The 22194-nt window shown below is 41.7% G+C and overlaps 1 protein-coding gene across 1 annotated transcript in view; it reads right to left on the minus strand.

Moving 5' to 3' along the window:
* Nucleotides 1–22194, minus strand: part of adamtsl5 (ADAMTS like 5) — a 29058-nt gene that overhangs the window by 3572 nt on the left and 3292 nt on the right. Inside the window, exons 2-12 of the mRNA XM_026377907.1 lie at nucleotides 17714–17789; nucleotides 12898–13070; nucleotides 12496–12556; nucleotides 10532–10637; nucleotides 9920–10047; nucleotides 7477–7600; nucleotides 4599–4685; nucleotides 3894–4057; nucleotides 3237–3435; nucleotides 1053–1172; nucleotides 21–92 (exon numbers count right to left, since the gene is read on the minus strand). Of these exons, the coding sequence (XP_026233692.1) occupies nucleotides 21–92; nucleotides 1053–1172; nucleotides 3237–3435; nucleotides 3894–4057; nucleotides 4599–4685; nucleotides 7477–7600; nucleotides 9920–10047; nucleotides 10532–10637; nucleotides 12496–12556; nucleotides 12898–13070; nucleotides 17714–17789 (1310 nt within the window). The remainder of the gene's footprint in view (nucleotides 1–20; nucleotides 93–1052; nucleotides 1173–3236; nucleotides 3436–3893; nucleotides 4058–4598; nucleotides 4686–7476; nucleotides 7601–9919; nucleotides 10048–10531; nucleotides 10638–12495; nucleotides 12557–12897; nucleotides 13071–17713; nucleotides 17790–22194) is intronic.

A 22194-nucleotide genomic window follows, 5' to 3' on the forward strand; every position in this document is an offset into this window, starting at 1 on the left:
GCTTCAAGATTCAGACTCACCAAAGTCCTTCTGACAATACTGTCTCTGGCGTTCCCTTCGCCCTTTAACCCGCCGACATTTCCCACAATGTCCTGAAGGATAAATCAAGCAGAAACAACCCTCAAGTATCAACATGACACGAAGAATATCCACAGCATGACACTTCATATTTGCTGTTAAATATGAATGCCTAATGCAATGGAGGACAACAACCCAGCAGCAGGACCGATATCTGCTCCTTTGTACAAGAAAGAACAGGAGGAGCACTGCCAGAGCCCTACAAAGTGACCTCCAGCAGGATAGTGTGCATGCTCCTGCTCAAACTGTCAGAAACAGACTCCATGAGAGTGGTCTGACTCTAACCAGAGGTGCCCTGACTGCCATTAGGTACCGGGATGAGCTCCCCCGACCCACTGTAAGACCATATGCTGGTGCAGTGAGCCCTGGGCTCCTTCTGACCCATGACAATGGTGGATCTCATGTGGCTGGAGTGTGTCAGCAGTTCCTGCATGATGAAGGCATTGATGCTATGAACTGACTTGCCCATTCCCCAGACCTGAATCCGATCGAACACCTCTGGGACATCATGTCTGTGAGAACATCTGTGGTCTTATCAGAAGAATGCCCAGATGTTGTAGGGAGCATACAGGCACGTGGAGGCCTCGCACACTACTGAGTCTTATTTTAAACTATCTATCAGGCTGCGCTCTCACTTTCCCACTTTTATTTTAAGTATGACTCTGAACCCAGACCTTCTCGGGATAATGATTTCGATTTCCATTGATCATTCTTATGTTATTTGTTCTCTTCACATTCCACTATGTAATGAATAAATGTTTTCAACATATCTCATTCATCGAGATCTAGGATGCGTTGTTTAATTGTTCCCTTTATGTTTTTAACAGTGAATGAGAGGTTGTATTTCTCTCTTTTGGTTCAGGGCAGCTGCTTCATACTTTTGGTCACTGCTAAACTAAACTAGATACATCAGGCTTCATACAGGTGGTCAGCTGAGGAAACAAACATGTAAAGAGGTGAAATTATGAACGTACTTCCAGGTGAGGGCTGAGGCAGGAGGTTTCTGTGGTTGTCCTCCCGCTCCAGGCGGGGCAGGATGGGCTGGTGATGGCTGTGATCAGAAGACTGGCGCGGAGGCTTCACAGGCCTTAAAACTAGCAGAGACAATATCACAGACACTTGAATTGAAATGAAAATGAATTGGTTTTAATATTTTAATTGTAGTGCTGCAGATTGATGTGCAAGAATTTTATCAATTTTACCAACTATGATGCATTGAAGCACGCAAACATTAGGGGGACCTTAAAAAACAGACACTAACACCATGTTACTGTTTCATGACTTGTCAGTGTAAGACGCACAGCGGTGAACGTGATGCTTTTGGAGCCACAATTTGTTTTTCAGTCTGTTGGACAACAGTGTATAAACTGTACAAAAAGAGCCACCTGGTTATGAAAATTCACTTTGAGTGACAGTATATGGTCAAAGGTTCCTCTCAGACAGCCTGAATCAAATATTTCATCAGAATCAGGATGATATCAACCTACAAACTGATTTAAACACACATAATTTGGCCTCGTTTGCTGCTGTTCATTTCAAATGGGAAAAGCTCCAGCAAGCTGGAAGATCTGCTGTACTAGACTCCTGGATTCAGTTAATAGTCACGTAGCGATGAGCAACTCAAAGCACCTTTTGTCAGAGATAAACTTTAAAACCCTGAGGAACATCAGCAACATTATAAGAGGGGCTGTTGTTTCATTACCCTCCAATATATCCAGACAAAGACTGTCCTGTTTTCTCGGCAGTGGTGTGCCACACAGTGAGCTCATTCTAACTTCATCATGTCACGCACAACACGATAAAAATCACCACCACTGTTTTGAACGTTTACCTTGTTACCTAACAAACCACCAGTCCGATTCTGCTTGGCACAGATCCACCAGCTGGAAAATATTTCCAGAGACGTTACTGAGATTGATTTCAGTCTGAAAGAAGGTACACGACCTCAGGCTGTGTGCAGATTTCCATGTGAATGTGAGTATTTTAGGAGAGATTCAGCACATGTATTGCAGGCTTATCATGAGAGATAAACCAGCTGCATTCCTCAGCAGCAGCAACCAGAGCAGCCTGCAGATAAACTCTTTTAAATCAAGTACGACCTGAAGATGGATTGTTTTTTAACCCATTGTTAACCACACAGGTGTTTTCACTTACTGGGCCTGATTAAGTCTCTTCTGTGAGCTCGGTGGACGTGAACAGACGGTGTTTAATAACTGGCATTTCCCCCATGAATTACTCTTATTAGTATGAATGTAAACACATGTGCATGAGAGCAGGGATGTGGATATGAAGACCAGCATCTAGTTTATGCCAAACATACACAGACTATGATGCCACAGTGTTGATAACACTGATATTTCAATGGCTCTTAAACCAGATAAAAGCGTCAGATTACAATAAGCAGCTTTTACACGCTCATGCACCATTATCTCTGCACCTCTCACAACATTTAAATATTCTCTATTTCCCTCATTGGCTCCTAATGTGTTCCACAGGAGCAAAGTAGTAAAGATGACGAGCTTTTCAAGTTTTCATTCCATTTATCTTCATTTTATGTTGCAAACCCTGTTGTGAAGTGATGTTAACGTGTTCAGGATCAGGTTTCCCCTAACTCCCGGACTTGTTGTCTTATAATTTGTCTCTTTTATAAAGATCAGATTAAGCCCAGCGCTGAGAGTCTCTTACAACAGAACAAAGCACAAACAATAAATCAGTTTCCATGAAAAAGTCTTAAGCTCTGTTGTATTCACACCTGCTATTTATCAAGTACAAAAAACAGTACGTAGCAGACAGTATGTCAGGAGGAACATATAGTCCCACTATATACAGGTAATGGCTGGTTGGAGAAAAGTCTGTTTGAGAAACACGTGCACACGTACAGCGCTAATGGCAACAATCAGTGTTTGAATTGTTTCTTTAGCTTCAGTGTTTCCAGGAAATGAGAAGGAACTGGTTAAAAGACAAAACGTGTGATAATCTAGGAACAGATTCATGAGTTTGATAAGTTATCAGATACCAAACTCAATCTTTTTTTAAATTGAACTTACGTGGTGATACGTAATGAAGTGATTAACTTAGAATCTGGGAACAATTCTTCCTTTAAATTAATCTTTGAAAAGAGTCAAGTGTGACTGAATGAAGCTAGAGGCAGGTCTTACACCGATGGGGTCGGCTGGTGACTGGGGGAGCCCAGGTGGTGGAGGTGGTGGCTGTAGTGCTGGGTTGCCCCCAGGGGAGGTAGCTGGCTGTGTGGTGAGCCTGGCGCAGTGGACTCCTTCTCCCATGGTAGAGGGCGTACTGGTCCGGTGGCAGCCAGTACTCGTACTCAATCCCTGGGTTCCTGGCTGTCGCCAGCACCTGCAGAAGAGGACAGGACCATGTTGCCAAAGTAATACCTGTCTCTCATAAACAATCTCTGACCATCATGAATTCAGCATTTTAACCAGTGACTGTCAGATCACTTATTACATTACATTTTGTTATCCCAGATTTTAAGTTCAAAGTAAACATCAATTCAATTCAAAGTAAACTGTAGTATTGTAGAAGTACTAACATTATAGGGAATAACCAATAAAACAGTGTAACTATCCTTCTGTAGTTAATAGTTGGTCTGAAGGCTCAGGCAGAACCTGATCTTACTCTCTGAGTCTGTGGCATCATGTGGAACATGTGTTCATCTTTTCCTGGGTTTGGTGCCCGTCTCGCTCAGTGGTATCACTGTGGTTGATTGTGATAAAACTGACTCCCTAGTTTGGTTTAATATAAAATACGATAGCTATAGAAATGTATGTCCCAGTGTCTTCAGGGCCTCTCACCATTAGATGGAGGTCTTCCTGGGTGGGTCCTGGCACCTCGAAGCTCTCCCATGTGTCTGCCGAACGGCGGTACAGCAGCTTGGTGCCGGCTACATTATACTCACCTGGGACGCTAATCTTCCAGTTACCATTGATGACAAACTGAGAGCGGCCGTTCTGGAGCGCTGGGTGAGGGAAGGAGGTGATGGGAAAGAAGGAAGGAATTGATAAGTTAAATATTTCCCATGACAAATGCCAACAGTTAGTTCTCCATATCAGTGGGTCATGTTGAGGTGAAGGCAGGTTGTCAGAAGCAGAAATGTGCCAGCTGGCTATTTATGGCAGCTCCCTCTCCTCAGTGCAGGCACAGGGATTTTCCATGACATGTAATGGAAATAAGTACCTTCACCCGGCTTGCCCCAGTATTCAGATAAAGTCTTTATGACCCTTTCAAAACCACAGTGTGTATCATTTTGAGACCTGTTTTATTCTGATCCCATAAACATGGATGAGAATAGATGCCCTTGGTGATTTTGTTGCCTGGAAAACACATCAGCTCCAGAGACCAGCTGGGACAGTTGAGACCCTTCTGTCTCCGGGGAGAGGAAGTACTAACAAGTCCAAGAAGTGATTTAAATTGGTTGTTTAATACTGTAGCTATGGAACCGGAGACACAATGTGGGCGAGACCAGGTGTCCTGTGTGTGTGAGACAGGCTGAATCTTACCCAGATAATTCTTGCTGTTATCGGTGACTCGGATGTGAGTGGCTCCAGCTGGTATCATGGTCACTTCGTTGTATCCAAAAGGTCCTCCTGGCCGACAGAGACACTCAGTTAGAGGCTTCGTTTTAATCTAGTTTCCTCTTTTTAATGACTCATGATCACAAGAAAAGTCTGTTCTTATAACCTGGGACAAGCATCACAACGTCAGTCGCTTTACAACAAACTAAATATTTAACAGCTTTTAAAGTCAAGTTGTTTCTTATCTAATTGACAGCTGACATTAAAAGGTGGTGACAACATGGATGGATTCCTAAGTGGCTACTGGGCATAGAGGTCAGGTGGAACCGAAGCCTCTGTACAAAATAACCACCAAGAGAAAGACTGAGCATTATTTTTAAACTCCACTTTAAAGGAGCAGCTTTCCTTGGTTACACTGACTTTGATTGAGCAATTGAATTTCCCCAATGTGGGATCAATAAAGAATATCTTATCTTATCTTATATGACAAAAATGGTTTATATTTAATTACAGAGTGTGTGCACTGAAGTTCATGTTTAACATCAACGGGAAGAAGCTTCAATGAAAAATGACTAAAACAGAACAAAACCATGATCCTATTTACAATGAAAGGTCAACTCACGACCTCTTAGGGCCTCTCAGCCTTCAGATAAACTGTCAACCTCTTCTAGTGTTTGTCCCACTTTTCGCCCAACAACAGCTGGGATTTGCTTCAGCACCCACTTAAGAGGAAAAGTGGTTTGAATGAAAACCTATGTATTCAACAACAGCAGCATGTTGCTAAACAGTTGTAACAGAGAAGTTCAGTCACTTTAAACAAACTAGTCTCCTGTTTGTAAAATGTACTTTATATATGTATTCTATATATATTTACAGTAATAGTGGCTAATCTGTAACTCAGCGGTGATCAGATTATTATGTTCCGTCAATGAGATCCTGCCAAACACTGGCAGGTTATGGTTCGTATTAGGTCTTGATTACCTGTCATTAAAAAACAATCAGCATCTGAGATCTGTGAATAATTAACTATGATTAATGGTTTACAGCTCGTTTTCTGGGCACAAAGAGATCCGACTTATGAATGAGCTGAAAGAGCAGCCATTCATCACACAGTGATATTTCACTTCTTTCATAAAGAGAGTCAGAGACAGCTCAATGGTTCTGCTGCTGTTCTGGAAAGAAAAGAAGCCGCAGGATGACTCCATTCATTCTGGCCTCTGAAGAGAGTATCACTCCGGTTGCTCCTGCTTACTGGTCTCACTGAGAAACTATGTACAAGGTTTATGTGCAGGGCTTCAGCTTTATGAAGATGTGTCATCATGAGGAAATGTGAGGTACAGACCTTACAGCAGTAACGTACTCGAGGTCATTTCCGTCTGACCTTGTGAGGAGCTTTTAAGTGCCGCTGCCCATTTTGGTGCCTGCTCAGTTTGGAGATGCAGCTGCAGTTGGAGAGAAAACCTCCGAAGGCTGCTGAGTCGCCCAAACAAAGCGACCATTATCAGCACAACAGAGCCGTGTGAGGACGACACTGTTGCAGAGCCGAGTCCTGAGCCAAGCCCCACGTCAGAGGTGTCGGGTACGTCCCAAATGTTAGGTCCCATTGTCCCAGAGTCTAATTTCATTTTCTTTTCCATTCAGTGACTTCACATCAAAGTCATTATTCTGATTATATATTAATTTAGTTGAAAGTTGAAATCGGTAAGTGCACAAATCATGCAACATCTCCTTCGTCACTTCTTGCTTGCTGTTTGGCAAACATTGATTAAGGAATCCGTCAGCTTTTTTTAATATTGGTGACTTTGTGTTTTTCAGCATTGTTTAAAAGGGGAGAGAAAGATATTAACACAAGACTTCTCAGGAAGTGCAACAAAACCTTCCACACATATTTCAGCAAATTAAAGAGCAACTTTTTGACAGTCACATCACTTTATGTGTTCACTGTGGTCACCAAAGAGTTTAGAAGAAACATTCTGCACATTGCACAAAATAAAGTCATGTATGTGTGTGATTTGTCCAGATGGAGGGCAGAGGGAGACCAGTTAACAGTGACGTGCGATGGCAGCCACACAAAGCAGAGAGTTTCACAGTTTGCAAATTTGACCTAAAACCAGCAGAAACAAAGTCAAAGCACTGGAACCGTTAGTTACAGTGTGGATTCTTCATGGTAGATTCATTTACACGGATCGTTGGACACTGTACGTGTCATTTTCTGCTGCCTCAACACTAAACACTTCAGTTTCTGTGATGAAGAAAGTGTTTACTTGGTTTGGCTGCACATTTCCAAACAAACTGAAAGTCATGGAACTTATTTATGTGTAGTTTCTAGTTCAATATCAATATGAACAAATTACAGAAAAGCCTCTGGACTCCGACTCAACATGTTTGATGTTCACACTCAGATCCAGGTTTAGCCTCTGAACTGTAGGTACCATTGTAGGTAAGAAATGTTTTGGCTGCATTAAGCCTGAGTGTCGTTTGGAGCCTTGACTTTAGCCCGAGGAACTCTGTGTTCTTCCTCCTCTTTCCTGAAATCCTAACAACTGTAATTTTGGAGGACCTGTTGTTGGAGGGCGGCCAAATGCTTTTGTTTGGCAAAGCCGTTGTCATGGTTAAAGTTCACTTTATCAGAGAACAATGACCTCTTGACTAAAACAGAATGACTAATAACACTTGGGAGGAAAAACAGAAACAGTGCCTGGAATTAACCCCAAGATCACGTTGATCTAAAAGTGCTGGAATTGATTCCTCATGGAAATAATATGTGTGTGTGTGTGTGTGTGTGTGTGTGTGTGTGTGTGTGTGTGTGTGTGTGTGTGTGTGTGTGTGCATGTGTGTGTGTGTGCATGTGTGTGTATCCTACCTGCCTCCTGGCCGTTGCTCTGGTACACACTCTTGTGGTGCAGGCAGGTGGTGTTTTGTCCTCCACACACCATGCAGGCGTCCTCCTGCTGCTTTGAACCCAAGATGTAGTCACAGCCGGGCTTCTGTATGACACACACACACACACACACACACACACACACAGCTGGTTAGGAAACAACAGTTTAATCTGTGTCTCTGCTGAAACTTGTTCCTCTGACAGCGTGTTGAGAAGCAACATTCACACATTTTCTGTTGAGATCCCAAGAAACTTCTGACCTTTCTTTTTGTTTTGTCTTTGCTGCACAGTCACCTTAAATCTTCCTTTGTGACTCGACTCGATCCATTCTCTCTCTTTTATGTGTCATTTTCACCTCCTCAGAAACATTTACTATGGAAAAAGCAGCAGTTCAGGGCCTCACAAGTGGAGGATGGGTCAGTGAGTTTTCTCTGTAAAGGTTAAAATGCCAGAGTAAAGAGCACAGAGGACTGGCTGGATAGTTTATGGTGTGTGGAGAATCTTGCTGTTAGACGGATTACAGTGGCCACTTCGTCTTTGGCCTTCAGCTTTCACTCTGCAGAGCAAACCAATCAATGAGGAGGTTCCCACGCAAGAATCTGAGCGTCCTACTCCCCTTGAAATACAAAAAACACTCGAGGCAACAGGAAATGAATCCTCTGTGACAAGGTAGCAAAGTGCACAAGGCCCCAGTGAGGGAGCGACCACAGTCCTGCAAAACACCACCAAACACACAACCCAACAAGTGTTAATAGAACTCCTACAGTGCAGAAATGAGCTTGATGCTGCAGATTCCTTAAAGCTGCAACATTCAGGTTTAACTGGTTTCTTTTCGTTGGTTTTGAGAAGCTACTGTATTGTTTATTGCGTGACTGGAATAACACTGAATCAACAGCTGTGAAGATTAAAGAAGATTAATTTGCAACAATTCTACTTCTCTATAGTTCATAAAGTGAAAATGCAAAACATTCATGGTTCTGACTCCACAACACTTTGGTGAGTCGTTATAAAACTGTGTAGAGGCGTTCACGGTCTCCAGACGACAAATAACTTGAGCAATCTCTTGACTTTGTCTCCAACACCACCATGGTTACATATCCCACACACACACGCTCGGTCCAAACCAACCATATGTTCTGCAGTCTGATTTTAATTTCTGACCTGCAGCTCTCCACATCAGCTGCAGGCTGCATCTGCTTCCTGTTTTCAGGCCCTCGGCTGCTCTGACGTCGGCCCAGACCGAGTGAATGGCCCATAAATCCACTTGTATACACCACACATTAAGCACATACGCATATAGAGGATCAAAAATTGGATAAACTAGTAATATTCAAAGCTTTAATTATTGACAAATTAGCTTCTATAAAATCTGAATAAGGGTCTGAATACTTCTGTAAATCAGATAGTTTAAATAAATGAACAAACCGTGAATATATATTTGTAGAATATGTAGAATATATATTTATATTTATATTTATATCTATTTAAATATAAAACTACAACATATTAAAGTATGGAAAAAGTGAAGGAGCCTGAGTAGTTATTGAAAAAATAGACATGTAAACACAGACAAACAATGATCCTTTGTCAGCTGCGTAAAAATAACTATGAGTTTACCATAATGTGACAGACGTGTCTGCTGAGTGTTACATACAACATAACTCTGCATGTGCTGCACAGCTCAAGGGATACACGTTCACCTGCAACCATCCCCATCTGTTTAAGGGTGGGAGGGGTGAGCAGGGGACAGGCTGGATGTGGGAGCACGACCCCGCGCTGTGTGCTGAGGAAAGCCGTAATGCTAACTGAAGTCTGCAGTCCACACTGATGAGTGCACTCTGGCACTAACGCACAGCAGGGAGCTCACTTCTCCCGAGAGCTCCAGTCACAGTGGTCAACATCATTTACACCACAACAGAGTGGGAATAAAGAGAGGAGAGAACAGCACAGCTCAGTTCAGTCTCACTTGAAATCAGGAAAATAAATACATACACACAGTACATAATATATTTAGATACTACAGAAGAAGATATTTGATTTATTTAACAAAGTTAAAGTAATTATTTTTAAAGCCCTAACGTAAAACTATCTGTTAATTTGTGCAATAATAGTGAGATAAAAATAAAACACAGCAAATTATATATTTTTCATACTTAACCCTAGAATATGTGTTATTATGCTTTTTTCATATAATAAAAGAAGCCTTAATAAAACAGGGCACAGACACATTTCAGTCTTCGTCTGCCGTGTGCGTCAAAAGGCTTTTCGCAGCTGCGTTAATATGTCATCCCTGCGTGTTGCGGATTTATTCTGCCCTCTAGTGGCCCAGAAATTAATGAGTGCACCTTTAACTGAAATGCTAATTTTTAATAAACATTACTGAACACAAAATGAAAGAAAACACACACAAAGTGATTCCACTCACCAGGCAGCGTCCGTTGACACACACTGATCCCGTCTCCTTGTCGCAGGATGTGCCATCAAGCACACGGCCAAAGTTGTAGTAGAAGTTGTGACCCAAGGCCAGACAGCTCAGTTCACAGGGGTTAGAGCCTGGCAGGGAATATCTTCAGTCAGTGACTCATTAGTTTATTATGGGAAAATAGGCACAGCAAAGGGACAGGGAGGGAGGGAGGTGGCTGAGAAACAGGCAGGAGGTGAGCAGAAGGAACTGGGACACAGCAGAGAGGGAAAGGAGGCAGAAATGTTGCTGATGTCATGGGGGAAGCTCATAACACAGGTGGGATTAAACACCCGGTGGGCCCCACAGTGGACACAAGAGCACAGAGACTTTTACCACAGCTGGCACCAACATAAATACACAGATGGGGCGAAGAAGACAAAAACACTTTTTACAAATCTGTGTAAGAAAAACGAGATCTGCACATGATTCGATTTACATGACACAAATTACTTACATTTTAATACTTAAAATGTGGGATTCAACATAATATGGAGGATTCGATTTTTCAACTTGTCCTGGCTTTGTTATAAAATGCTACAACACTGTTGTGGAAACTAAATTTGTCTCACTAACCTCCATGAAACGTGATCCATCTGAAGGAGTTTCCAGCCACTAATGGTCTGTCATTAAAGGCAGCACACTGCATCTCTCTGAAATCCTCTGAGCCAGGAGGACACTCCTGCACACACAAGCACAAACACTATGAGGACATAGTTTTGCATTCTTAAATTTAACAACTTCATATCTATCAACAGAATTATAATTTGAACGCTTAAACCCATAAAGTCTAAAATCTTAACCTACCAGCCAAATGACTGGATACACCTTCTTACAGTGCTGTAAGAAGTCACACATTACACATGGCACCATTTCGATAAGCTCCCTGAACCACTCTTTCACAATTTGAGCCCAATGAATCCTGACATTATCATCTTGGAATATACCCATGTTATCCATTGCTATCCATTTATTAATAACCTGGTCATTCAGTATATTCAGGTAGTCAGCTGACCTCATTCTGCTGAACCTAGACCTGACCAACTGCAGCAGCCCCAGATCATAGCACTGCAAATGCACTTATATAGCGCTTTTCTACACTCACACTCACACACCGATGGCTGACCTGACTCACTGGGGGCAACTTGGGGTTCAGTATCTTGCCCAACGGCATGTAACATGGCAGCCGGGAATCGAACCACCAATCCTGTGATTGGCAGTTAACTGCTCTACCTATTGAGCCACAGCCATCCGTGCAGTAGACACCAGACATGATGGGTGCATCACTTCACCTCCTCTCTTCTTACCCTGATGCTCCATCACTCTGGAACAGGGTCAATCTGGACCCATCAGACCACATGACCTTCATCCATTCCTCCAGAGTTCAATTTTTAGCATATTGAAACCTTTTATTCCGATTAGCCTCAATGACAAATGGTTTTCTTAAGGCTACACAGCTGTTTAGTCCCAATCCCAGAGCTTCCTTCTCATTGTGCATGTGGAGATGTTCTTACTTTCACCATTAAACACAGTGAGTTCTGCTGTTTTTCTATGATTTGATTTCACCAAATGTTTAAGTGATCGCTGATCACGATCATTCAAGATTTTTTTCCGACCACATTTCTTCCTCAGAGATGATGGTTCCCCACTGTCCTTCTAGTTCTTTATAATGCACTGGACAGTTCTTAACCCAATTTTAGTAGTTTCAGTATCAATCTCCTCTGATGTTTTCTTTACTTGATGTCAATAATTTGACCCTTCTGAAACAGATTCTCTTCATCTTTTCCACGAGCACAGGATGTGTCTTCAGACATGGTTGTTTAAAAAAAATGAGAAGCTGCTCACTGCATCAGTTAGAGTTAAATAACTGATCATCCATGCAGTAATTATCCAATGGGAGACTCTTACCTATTTACTTAAAATCCAGGTGGTGACTTTATTTTTGGACTGGCAGTGTATTTAACTGGGGCAGTTACTGTTTCACATAGGGCCAAGCAGTTCTGGACAAGTGTTTTCCTTAATAAATTAAAAACTGCATTTTATATTTACTTAGGTTCAGGGAGGGGGCAAATACTTTTGCACAACACTGTATATTGGAAATAAATTGTCATTCAATTTGATGAGTTCTGAAACAGAACACTTCATATTCCTATAATGAAGTGCAGCAAGGAGAGTAGTCCATTCATTTGATGCTCTGAGCTCCCAGATGCACACACCTTCAAGCGTGCTAAAACAAGCTGCAGCCCCTCCAAGTGTTTTCCCTTTTAATCAATATGGGCTGCAGTCACCCCCCGCCCCCGACACACACACACACACAGCCCAACATGTCTGACATAACAGCAAGTTTGACACCTGACTGAAGTTCAGGGCAGAGCAATGCTGTGACGACAAAGGTTAATAAGTGAGTGAAACTCCAGATCACACCCTGAAACACACCTTCACATATGACCAAGTTGCAGAACAAACATCAGTCATTGTTCTAAAATGTTTGCACTGAAAGTCTTTTTCATACAGGGTGAAAACCTTAATGCTGAAATAACCTTGGTGTTGCAGATCTTGTATTGTCTGGGATCTCCTGCACATGGTCCACCCACTGGGTTTCTGGGACACACACACACAAAACAAGATTTATGAGACTAAGTAGGTTAAAGAGCAGGACAGAGTTTCCCTTTCAGTCAGAAATCACATAATAGGTCTGGTTAAACAAAAATGACTACAACTTTCAAATGATACTTCATCTGTTTAGAATCTTGGGTTCATTGAGGACAGGTATAAACTGACAGATTCTCATATTAATAGTAAAATAATAAGTACATAGTAAGTACATAGTATTAATATTAAAAGTATTTTTAGTTGAGTCAACTGCATTTAAGGACTGAAATGTGCTTCAAAAAGTTTAACTAAAAAAGTTAAAATCACTGTCTTGTCTATTGTGCCGTTACCTGGTGATACAGGTGCGTGTCCGCACTGAAGCGCCACTCCCACAACTACGTGAGCAGACAGACCAGCCGCTCCATGTCGCCCACTCATTCCTGAAGTGTAGCTGTCGCCGGACACGGGCCGGACGTCCTGATGAAGCCTCGCCAGGGGGACCCCATGTGGGGATCCACGGGGACTGAAACAGACAGAGAAAAACACTATAGAGGTACATAAGATACAGGGTTAGGAGTTGTGTGATGGGCATCTATCAATCAATGCCTCCTATCTTAACCCGATACAGCCTGATAGGAGTTCCACAGGGTTCTGTGCTTGGCCCCATGCTTTTCACTTTTACTATACATATTTGCTAAACGACAGCATATAATATATATTTAGTATACTCTGGTATTTTCACAGATTTCACTGATCTGTTTTGATTCTTTGCTGCTGGATTTTTCTGTTAGTATTGTCTGTTCTTGGACAAACTGCCACTCTGGAGCCATGCATGTCTGTGTTGTTTTCACCTGAGACAGTGAACTCTAACAACTGACTCCCTGCTCTGTACCGTAATCACTCTGCAGCATCAGTGATTACAGTGTTGTTCTGCACGTTCAGAGCTGTCAGGTGGAAGTGGGAACTGTCAGCAGCTCAAAGTCTCTCTGTGTGTGTGAGGAGACAACAGAGACCACAGTGTTGGCAGAATGACGGAATATCCTATGAGTAAGCTACACGTCTGTCTGTTAATGTGCGACGCCTTCCAAAACCTACACCCACAAACCAAAGGCAGACAGGTCTATTAAAAAAAAACCTTGTGAGCCTGGTGGATCAGGATCACCAGAGCCAAACAATAAAAGTGATTAGAGATCTGAATGGTGCTCCTCAAACACATTCCAGAGTTTTTACCCCGGAGGAGGATTAAAACTGGCAGCAGTCCCACTGGTTTCTCATACAGGAGCTGAATCATACACAGTCAACTGAAGGTCAAAGTGATTCGGAGTATCTGAGTACAAGTGTTAATGCTTGGGCCAGGACGTGTGTGTTAGTAAGACCCTTCTCTCGTGGTGTCTTTTTGATTTATTACACTGACATTAAAAGTCTAGCTCTATTTTTTTTTTATTGATAAGTTGTCATGTTTCTAATCTACTGATTTTTTTATTTGTAAAATGAAAAAAAGGTTAAATATATAAATGACAATTGGCAAATACATTGATAGTTAACATATCAATTAAACGTACAGGCAACACATTTTTCCCACCAGAATATCCAATCTACATCAAAATGTCTGATTTTGCAGTAAAGGATTTAGATTTGTGACTCCAGTGTTATGATATTGATGTGATATTGTATTTTTCATAAATCTCACTGGTTTGCTTGTCATTTTACCTGCTAAGCTGATTTTAAGAACGAATGGAAAAACTAAGACAGAGTCAGAAACTTTCTGACTCTGTAACTCATAATTGGTCAGATACACACACACACACACACACACACACACACACACACTCAGCTGCGAGCAACCTGTGCTACAACTCTCCATCATTTTCCATGGTGAGGTCACCTGAGGTTGCCCTCATTAGTGTAATCGGCGGTCAAATTAGCGTTGATAACAGTTGGAGTTGGGGTGGGCTGGCATTCTTGATTAATGAAAACATCTTTGACCTTTATAATTCAGCCCCCCCCCCCACCCTCCTTCACATGAAAAACAAACTGCATACAGTAAGAGACACAAGAGAAAGCTGAGGACTGAATGTAAAGAGCTGGAGTCTGAGGCTCCAGACTCTTCAAGGCAACATGCAGGTGAACAGATTCCTTCAGTGTAATGTAATCTGACTTTCCCATCATGCCTCTTGTCTTTCAGCAGACCAGCTCCCCCAGTCTGCAAAGACAGTCTTGAGCTGACAGATATGCCTGGAAAAACTTTTCACCTTGAAGGCAACAAGAAGACAACTGGTGACAGGGAGACATTTATATCCACAGTCCGAGTAATTACCTTTAAAATCACTCCTACAGGGCTTAAAATGAATGGTATTAAACTCCCCCTCTGCCTTCCCTTTATTAAAATCATCACATGACCGGCTGCTAATTAACACGTCTGTATCGTAAGGAACCCCAAAAAACAAATCGAGAAGGAAACCTCACCTGTGATCCTAAAATGCCAACGTTTGAAGCAACATGTGGGTCAAAACTGAACAAGTAGCACCTCCATATTCTGAAAGAATCATTCTGCTCTGGGGCTGAAGGCAGCCTGTGATAAAAGAAACACCGCACAGATAAGAGGGAAGAATGTCTTTCACTAAATATCAGAAAAGTCTGGGTGCAAATGTCCTGCAGTCTGTCAGGAAAGTGAGAGTCTGGCTTCTACAACGGGACAATGATCCAGAGCAGGAGTCCAGGAATCCACCACCAACTATGACAAGAAACAACAGCTGAAGCATCTGGGATGGTCTCCCTTACGCGTGGCCGTGACTTGATCATTGAAAATATGTGGAGAGATCTTAAACATGCTATGTGTGCAGGAAACCTGGAAACATGTCAGGACTTGAGAGTTTTATTTCCTAAACCAAGAGCAGAACTTCCCCTAAATGATTAGGAAGCTGTGGTATCTGTAAGGTACTAACCTGGTCAGTCCTCTGAACATGCCACACTTATTATTTTTAACTTAATGACATTAAAAGTAACAAACACCAACATCTGAAGAGAGATTTCTTTTCATCTGCAGAGGTTTTACTCATTTATTCAATATGTTTGAGAGTCGACAGGATAAAAATGGATTTCCGAAAAACACCAGTGTCTAAATATAACTCAGAGGAGAATTGGCTAAATTAGCAAATATCTACAATTGGTTTGTTCCTTAGTCTGTGTTTAGGACACATGTTGGTCATTACCCATCCAGAAGAATTATTTTAATCATTACGGTCTGCCACTTCTCTACTGCTTTTAAAATAACAGGTTTGTCCTTTGGCTGAGGAATCAGCTCCCAGAGAGATTTAGAATAAATACCACTGTGGCGTCTCAGATGTGATTACTGTGTATAACGTTTCCCAGCGTGAACAAATAAGTTAACACTAGTTTTACTGCTATTAGTTGAAGTACTTGTACTGTTTGTTTTCCTCATTAAAAATCTGCTGTAGATGCTGTTGTCTGTTGTAAAGTGCTTTCAGGGAATTTGTGATTTTGGGGTAAAGAAAAAAAACGGATGCAACAACAGAGCATGTCCAAACAGCAAAGTAAGATAATAACATGACTGTACTGATACTGAATACTAGGCCGTAGCCTCTGTACACACAAAACTCTCATAATTGAATGCGGTTACAACCAGCTATGATCCATTTGGTCTGTTCGTCTTGTTTTCAGCCTGTTGACAAAGAGACGATGCCAGCGCAGCTGCACCGATGACTGAGTGCAGAAACTCTTCTAGTAATGTCAAACAAGTGTTTCTGTCTACACTGTTTAGTTTCCTTCAGAATGTCGTTTCTATTATCATCGTCATTAATTGTTCAAATGTGTTTCTTTTTCTAAAAAAATTAAATGGACCTTAATTGTGTTGGAATAAGTGTGGTGACTCCAGCCGGGCCAAGGGGGAGGTTGGGGGTTGACAGGGTTAAAATAAAGATAAATGGTGTTGAAAGACTGAACAATCGGAGTAAGAAGACGCTGGAACAATTTCTCAGAGAAAATACCATCGCAAGACAAACACGCTGGAAAAAGAACCCAATCAGCACGCTCTGAACAACCAGCAGACCTGTTCACATCTGATACTGGTCAAAGAGCTGTGACTGGTAAATCATCTAAATGTGCTGGGTTTTCTTCTTTGGAACCTGAGAGCACGGTTGTTCTCTGCTGATCTAAGTTTAATCACAACAACTTAACAAGTAAAAGAACAAGAAGACGTGCAGGAGGGGGTGGTGGGAAATGGCCAGGGGCCCTGGCAGGTACGTGTAAAAGTGTAAATGTGTAAATGCAACATGCTGAGATCAGTCAGTACTGATTCTATTACAGGATTTTTCATTACACTTCAGTTAATTTGTATTAAAGAAACTTTCCCATACGATGACATGTAAATTTGAAAGATTTGAAGTTACTGAAAATTAACACAAAAGACACACAACTATCCCTGATCTGGGCCAAGAAATGATACTAGGAAATAACTGTACACCAACAGGTGGCGGTAGTCTGTGTCATTAAAAGAGGCAAGAAGAAGACTAGGGCTGCAGATAGAAACTGTAAAAAGCAGCAGTAAGCTGCGTTTACTTTTACTACTTTTACTTTTTTCACACCACTCTTGCTCATCACAGACAGTTTATAGCTAGATCTAATAAGATCTAATTAACACTGTTCATTTCTCTTATTCAGCATGATTCAAAGCTGAACAGCCAATCAGAGTGGTGTCTTTCACCGACAGGGTCCTCTGTCGATTCAAACATATTGAATTGGCTAAAAAAGTCACTAACTAGTAACAACAGCGTGGGAAACAGTAAAACCTAGGCCGACAGATGCTCGCTGATGGCCTGACATTTGCTCACAGTGCTCCAGTTTCTCCTCACAGTCAGAAGACATGCAGGTTAAAGCGGTGAAACTGTCCACAGGTGTGAATGTGAGCATGAACGGTCAGTCTCTGTGTGAGTGTGAGGTCATAAGGTCGTAAGTGTGACAGACTTATGACCTGTCCATGGCGTACCCCACTCTGACTCCAAGACCCTCTTCAGGATTAGTACAGATAATAAAGATAATGGATGGATGGAATTCTGCACATTCTCAGCTTCTTAGCTGGACATGTTGCTGCTGCTTCAGCAGACAAGACATCAAACTGAGCACAAGTGCTTCTTACTGTGAACTTACATTCTGTGGGGACGACAGGCAGATGGGAGAGAACAGCAGCAGGACAAAGGTCAGGGTCTGGAACAGAGGCAGCTTCCTGGAGACACAGAAACACACACCATCGTCACCCTCCTCGTTTCATCACATACACATTAAGACCAACACAGAAGTGAAGCTGGAGATGTTAAAGGAGGTGTTTGAGATCAGAAAGGAAAGAGAATAACACGACGGTTACTTCAAACTGCAGAGGTCCTGAGGTCATTGATAATGACGGGTCGGGGATACTCTGCTGCCTCACAGCAGAACAACATGCACTGATAAAAGAAGCGACTTGACTTTGACTTGGTGTTCATGACTTGAAAAGACTTTTACATTTTACTAAATATTATAAAGTTCCTTTTTTATTACTTAAACACTCAGTTGTCACATTTTCTATGTTGCTTCTCACCTTTTCTTTTACAATAAGTCACTGAGTGGAAACTTGATTAGCTGGTCATCATTTAATGTGCAGACGTCCAGTGTAAAAGAAGACACAACCAGAGCTGTGCAGGTTGAACCTAAACCCAGAATCATAGTTGGGTCCGGTTTGATATTGGGATTTGTGACATTTCTGGAGCCAGTCACCCTCTCTTCATTTAAGACTAGACTTAAAACTTGATGACCGCCCGCCCTGAGCCTGGTTCTGCTGGAGGTTTCTTCCCCTAAAGGGAGTTTTTCTCTCCACTGTTGCCTAAAGTTTGCTCACATGGGATTGTTGGGGTTTCTATATGATTCTTTATATAATTCTACTCTGTACGGTCCTAAACCTTAAACACTGTAAAGTGCCTTGAGATGACTTCTGTTGTGATTTGGTGCTGTACATAATAAAATTGAATTGATTTGAATATAGGCAAGTGTAGCACCAAGGCATTGTTCCACCTCCACTGAGCTCCATGTTGAGTGTCAGGTGTGTTTGCTTTTCTAGCGGCCTCATCTCCTTCTCGTGGATTCTCAACCTAACAAGTGCTTCTTTCTCAAAAGTGCACAGGATACTTGGAAAACTGCTCTGACTGCTTCCTGGCCCCTCTCCACATGTTTACACAGTGGTGGAAAGTAACTTAGCACATCTCGTTAAGAACTGTACCTTCGTACAATGTTGAGTTTGTTTTACTCCACCACATTTATGCAGGTTGAGAACTTTAACATTTAGATCCTGCAACATTAGAGTGACTAATATATACAGTATTTGAAGTATTAGACCAACTTAATCTTCTCTGTTTCTCTCTGCCCCACCCTGGCATCTCCAACATCTCCATCAGTTTCCAATCTGTCTGTCATCTGTCTCTCTCAGTCTGTTCGTCTCTTATCTCTCCCTGGAACATAAACACAGAGCTGGTCCAGAGCTTTTCAGAGCTTTTGGCTCGGTCCCAGGTCAGAAGTTGCCCTGTCCAATTAAACGATACACATCTCCCTCACACTCGGCTGAGCAGCCCTTCCCTTCGGAGCCCTCGGCTCCTGTCCCGGCCTTACATGGGGGGGAATCATATCAGAGGAACAAGGAAGGTCACAGTGACTGAAACAGGCGGAGAGCACATAATGATGATTGATGTAAACGCCCTCTCATCATCTCTACTTCATTATGACTTAAAGAACTTTCTGTATTTAGTTTTATTATCGCACGTTAAGCTACTTTAACATACCACACACACTTTTGTTAATGTATATTATTATTATTATAATTATATTATTGTATAAATTGTTATATTCTGCATGTACTGTTCCATCAACCAGAAACTTAAATGTGTTTAAAATCTGTGTGAGTCATGTAAGCCATTATGGACATGTGACTTTTCATCATTAATATCCTGAAGACATGAAAGTCTGCTCTCCATTATCTGATGATAGTGTAACGTTCACTGAGCTTAATCAACATGATTCTGGAAATGATGTTTATATATTAAAAACTATTCCCACTTGTTATGTGATGAAAAAATCACTTGAGTTTGTGGTTTTGTTCCCTTTTATACTGTATTAAACCAGACCACAATGTTTCTCTAGAGTCTAAACGTCACCATAAAAACATCCACCGTGCTTTAGTCAACTCAGTGTAAATGGACGTTTTACTGCAGATATTTTGGCAATAAACACGTAAGACGTCATTTTAATTAGTTCTGAGTGTTAACTTCAACATTAGCACATGTGCAAGTGGCCAAATATGTAAATTAACAACAAAATTAATAATCTGGATGCTATTATGTTTGAATGATGCAAATTAGCTGAACATGAAAGTAATTTGTAGTTGATGGTGTTGAACAGCTTCAAGTCATGTTATGTTGATTCAATTTCTCATTGTACTAAAATTAAAGGAAACTATGAACCACGTGAAAAAAGCAAAATGGTCGACCGTGCTATAAAATATTCTGAGTAGTTACTCAACATGAAAGAGATTTGACAAACTCACCACGTCTTCATGTTGTATAGTGTTTTACTCTGATGTTGCTGCTTCAAGTGAAAAAGCTCTGATACACCTTCCATCATCACACATCAGGGGATTCAGCAGCTAAAGAGAGAATTTCTCTAATACGCTTTGAGACTAAAAACTGACAAAGGAAAAGTGAATGATGACAAAAAACTTAAAACTTAAAAGAAATGCCAATGTTCTTTTCTGTCAAATGCTAAAACGTTTTCTTAAGTAACTTTACAGGATAATGGATGAAAAAATAGGATGGACAACTTTTCTTTACTACACTTTGGGGATGTCCCAGTAAACTTCCTTCAGCCCTGATTCCAAATTTTCACTAAATATGCACAGAACAACTTATCTTTATCTTTAATAGATCCTTGATCTAAATACAACAGCCCCTGGTTCAAACATATTAAGTTTATAAGCTTAAATTATTGATACGGTAATTGAGAGAACAGCGCGTTTGGACAGTAGCATGATGGGATCAACTACAGTGAAGATGATACTTTGTTGGGACAGAGTGGATCATCTCTCCTCACAAACTATCTTTGGTTGGATACAGACACTTTACCCAACACGTTCCTCACACAATTCAAGTTCATTAGTGAAAGTGGAACCACCTAAAAATCCAGAAGCTGCCAGCTGAATGTTTTGTTCACACCGATGCTGATCTACAAAGATAAAGACACTTCTCTCAGTTTCACTTGATGGTGGGTTCAGTTCTTGAAGATGAAGAGACAACTGCTCCGGTCGCGGACTGACTGGCCCCCCTCACTACAGGGGCCCTAACAGAGGTGAGCAGGGGTCAGCCCGGCTCCTCCAGCTCTCATTAAGACTATAGGAGAACATAATGAGAATAGCTCGGGGGCAGGGAGAGGGAAATGGCTTTAATCAATACGAGACTTTTTGTTTATTTGTCTGACATTAGTCCGGCTCACGACCCGCCCCGAGCCACGCAACACAAACAACACAAGACTGCAAAGAACATCTAGAACACGGCTGAAACACATGTCTGAGTTAAATGTTCCTGTATCAAGAACAAAATCAGATACTGTAGAACTCTTTACTTTAATGAATGCAGCTGTAGGTGAATATACCGAGAAGAAAAAAAGGAGCTGAATTCAATCTTTTCAATTATGTCACTGTGCAAATATTAACGGTTCCAACTGTGTGTGATTGTAAATAAATGACATATCTCTGTGTATTGGTTTTAATGTCATTAAATTCAACTAAATGTTTAACACACATCAATAAGAAGCGGATGTAACGGATTAAAACTTTCTATAGTGAAAATAAGAAATTCTATCACATTAATCTAACGTCATTAACATACACTGACTTCAACAGATACTTGAACCAGACAGGCTCAGTCCACCTGCAGACAGGTAGCATGACCTCCACCGAGCTTCACCTGCAGAGGTAAAACACGCTCTCCACCCTCATTTACAGTAATTCCTTTGTAATGTGCCCGAACTGTCAAACCTTTCTTTAAATACACTCAGACAAGACAGACAAGTAGCACCCACATTCCCACCCTGCACAAATAAACAGCTTTCTGTTATCTGCAGCTACACAGAAGTTACTACGGTGCTTTGGGTAACGTGCACTGCAGGTGAGAACGTGTCCTCTGAACTGTGAATCATCGCTGGAGACACCTGAGTGAGGCTGAATGTTTCTGTACGGTGAGCTACAGGCGTCCTTTTTACAACTGCCTGCACATCCACCGCGTTTGGAAAAGCAATACGTCTCCCAACCAGGGGCCAGTCTTGACCTTTCACCCCAGCAGCATTTGGGAGAGCCTAGTGGAGGGTCTCATGGTTCTATGGAGCATGCTGCTGAATGAATTGACACAACCTTTAACAGATGTTCGCTCTGCAGCCTCTGTGGTCAGCGCTGACCCTGGATCTGTGTCGACTGTGAACACCCGAGTGCTCGTGGCTTCGGTCAGCACGCATTAACAAAACAAGTCTCTTTGAAGACAAGTGGAAACCTTTGGGCCTCGGCAGATGCTTCACTCGACCACATAGTAAAACATTCAGAGAGAAATAAATTAAATACC

The sequence above is a fragment of the Anabas testudineus genome, chromosome 3, assembly GCF_900324465.2.
Source record: "Anabas testudineus chromosome 3, fAnaTes1.2, whole genome shotgun sequence".
NCBI classification, from domain to species: domain Eukaryota; kingdom Metazoa; phylum Chordata; class Actinopteri; order Anabantiformes; family Anabantidae; genus Anabas; species Anabas testudineus.